At 46.5% G+C, this 3512-nt stretch overlaps 1 protein-coding gene across 1 annotated transcript in view; it reads left to right on the forward strand.

Annotated features, from left to right (window-relative positions):
* Positions 1-2753: 2753 nt before the first annotated feature.
* The window catches only part of SPCS2 (signal peptidase complex subunit 2), a 32415-nt gene continuing 31656 nt past the window's right edge, over positions 2754-3512 (forward strand). The window contains exon 1 of the mRNA XM_044668144.1: positions 2754-2883. Within this exon, the coding sequence (XP_044524079.1) occupies positions 2758-2883 (126 nt within the window). The 5' untranslated portion in view covers positions 2754-2757. The remainder of the gene's footprint in view (positions 2884-3512) is intronic.

Here is a 3512-nt window from a genome sequence, read left to right on the forward strand (position 1 = left end):
TAATTAAAGATGACTTGGCATGGTCAAGGATGGGACTGAATAATGAGCGCCTAAAAATCTATTATGTAGGCTGACCCAGCTTAGGTTGTCTCTGTTTTTTCAAGAGATAAACATAGAGATTTATATCACTTTATTGGTTATGATGTGTCTAACCAATAAACCTGACATAATCAATAAACCTATGTTCTTACCCAAAAATCAGTTTCTCGTGATAATTTTAATGTAAAGGAATTATTTAATCAATCTGACAATAAAGTGTGAAGTTCTTCAATCCAACCTGATAGAATTAAAGGTCAGTAGGAATTGGAAGAAGGCAATTGATAGTACATAGCGAACTTCTAGTGACTGGCTGGCCCTGGTAGCCTTCAGTTTTTTTTTCCTTTAATTTTTAACATTATTTTGAACAAAATTGAGTTCCAAATTCTCTCCTTCCCTCCAACCCATCCCTTTGAGTAGCCAACCAATATGATACTGATTCCATATGTGAAGTCATACAAAATATTTCTGTATTAGCCATGTTGCAAAAAAGTGAGAGAAATAAAATAAGAACAATACGCTTCAATATGCACTCAGAATTCATCAGTTTTCTATCTGAAATAGAATTTTTCATCATAGGTCTTTTGGAATTGTCTTGGATCATTGTATTGAATAGCTAAGTCATTTGAAGTTGATCATTATTACAATATTGTTGTTTTTCTGTACTGTGTTGTCCTGGTTCTGCTCACTTCAGTTTGTAACGGTTCCCAGAATTTTTCCCAGGTTTTTCTGAAACCATCTTGCTAGTTATTTCACATTATATATGGTATATATATCATATAGTTTCATCACAATCATATACCACAACTTGTTCATTCATTCTCCATTGAAGGGCATCCCCTCAATTTCTAAGTCTTTGCCTGATGTCCTTTAGTAAGTCATTTCTGGAGGAAAGCCTCAGCTATTGACTCAACTCTTCACCTTTTTCTGTTTGCCTCTAGGAGAGAACAGTATGTTTCTAAGATATAATCCCATATCGCTATTGGCCTTTTACAGCAGACACACATGGTAATATCTAGTAGAAAGGAGTCCAGTGACTAAAGATGGGACTCTACTTGGGAGATGGTGGGCCTTGGAGCTGAGACTCCTGATTATGGGTGTACTTTCTGAAAGTACATAGAACTATCATAGGCCAAGATTTTAGATGTTCCCAGAGCTGGCAATTCTGGACATTCTAAGGAAAAGAGCTCTGCCTTCCATGCAAGAGAGTTCCAGTAGTCCCAGCAGAGCAACTCACTCAAAAGAGATGTACCCCTTGAGGAACAATTCCAGGATATCACAAGGGGATATATTCCTTTCATCACACAGAACCAGATGTTTTTGACCACATGTGTTTCCTACAGGGGCACCTCTCCACTTATGGACTCAATGGGCAACCAGTCTTCCCTCTGGCACTTTATCATTTTGGGGGGAATGTGTTAAAGTTTATAAAGGGATGTTTTACTTCTTTCTTTCTTTCTTTCTTTCTTCCTTTCTCTTCCTTTCTTTCTTTCTTTCTTTCTTTCTTTCTTTCTTTCTTTCTTTCTTCTTTCTTTCATTTTTTTTTTCTATTTCAGTAGGGAACCCAAACTGTCAGTCAATTAGTCAACAAGTATTTTCTTAACCGCTTTTAAATCACTATGTTCCAAACACTATTAAACTCTGGAGATACAAGGAAAGACAAAACCGCACTCCCTTCCCTCAAAAAAATGTAACATCCTAACGAGGGAGACAACATGAAAATATTTATGCCCATAGTGTTAATGTGAGGTAATCTCAGAGAAAAGGTAATGGGTGGGAGATAGAGAAGCAGAAAAAGTTTCTTGAAAAAGGTGAGACTTTGAAGGAACCCAGGAAAGCCAGAAAGAGAGATGAGGAGGGAGAGCATTCCAGGTATGGGGGACAGCCAGGGAAAAGACATGAGGATGGAGTGTCCTTTGGGGGAAGCAGCAAGGAAGCTGGTCACCAGAGATCCCTGTAAAGGTGAGGGGAGGCCTAAGGTGTAAGAAGACTATACAGGTAGGAGGGGACAAATTTGGGAAAGGTTTTGAATGCCAGTCAGAGTCAGGTGGCAGGGTTACCCGAAGGAGGGCATTACACAGCCTACACTACTGCAAAAATGGGTTTTGATACTATCAAGACTACCTTGGGAGGTGTAAGATACTGGGGAGCACGACCCATCTGTTGATGAAGAGGAAGCACAAGCCGGCATCCAAGGAGAGCAAGATTGCACTGCAAGGGCAGAGGCTGGCAGGGCCGAAGGCTGCGCCAGGGCCAGAATATTCAAGGTTACAGCCACGGTTCACGGCCATCGCCTTCCATTCCGCGACCACTCTGGTCCTCCCTCACCCCCGAGCCCCAAGACCTTTTCAGCCGCACCTGACCCGGCAGCGTCTCCTCCTACCACGCTCCCGGGAAGGAGACGTCCTGGGTACTGTGATTCAGTCGCTTTTTTCTCCTCCGCGGCCGGAGTCAGGGCCTGGGCCCGGACCCGGCTTGCTCCTTGGCTGCGCCATTTCCCTTCCTCTCCCCTTAGCAACCAAGACGCCACGGAGTCCAGTCGCCAGCAACCGGAGGCTCGACCCAAGAGACTACAAATCCCAAGATGCATCGCGGCCAGCTTCCGTCGACGACTCCCGGTGTTCAACCGAACTACGAATCCCGCCGGCCCCTGCGCGGGGCGTCAGCGTCAGCCAATGGGCTGGAGACAAGTAGGAGAGGAGGGAGAGAGAGAGAGACAAGATGGCTGCGTCGACCGCGGCTGGGGCTTCCACGCAGCCCGTGTCGGCTGCTACGTCCGGGACATCGTTCTCACCTCCTCAGTCATTGGGGCGAGTCGGCAGCAACAAGAGCGGGTTGTTGGAGAAGGTGAGGCGCCAGGCCTGAAGGTCTAACCCTACCGTAACAGCTTGAGCCGGGACCTCTGACCCAGCTTCTTCCGCTCTGTCCCTGCCGTTTCTCCTCCTCTGGGGTCCCGCATTGGTGTCCTCTCCCATCCACCTCATCCTCTGACCCCGGCCTCCGACACTGTTCTTTCCCTCAGCTCCCTGCTGCCATCCCTCCTCTATCCTCTCTTCCTGACTCTTCTCCCTCCTTTTTTCTACCCTCTGCATCCCATCTCATCTTTTCTGAACTACATCTCCTCCTGCTTCCTCTCCCTTGTGTACCCTATCCCCTGTTCCTCCTCTCTCCACCCCATCTTCTGCTTCCTTCTGTACTCAGATCTCCTCCCCCATCTCCCTCGCCCCCATTTCCTCCTCTCCCCTTGCACCCCATCTCTTCCTCCTGCCGCTTCTTCCTGCATCCCATCTCCTCCTGCCTTTCTCAACGCCTCATCTCCTCTATCCCTACTTTATTTTCTCCTGGCTCCTCTTTCACTTCTACCTTGTTTCTTCCTGTCTCTTCTCCCACCCATTCCTCCTCCTATCTTTCTTCCTACCTGCATCTCCTGCCTCCTCTCTTCCCCCCCCCCACTTTATCTTCTCTTCCTCCCCCTC

Source organism: Gracilinanus agilis, chromosome 3 (assembly GCF_016433145.1).
Source record: "Gracilinanus agilis isolate LMUSP501 chromosome 3, AgileGrace, whole genome shotgun sequence".
Classification (NCBI taxonomy): domain Eukaryota; kingdom Metazoa; phylum Chordata; class Mammalia; order Didelphimorphia; family Didelphidae; genus Gracilinanus; species Gracilinanus agilis.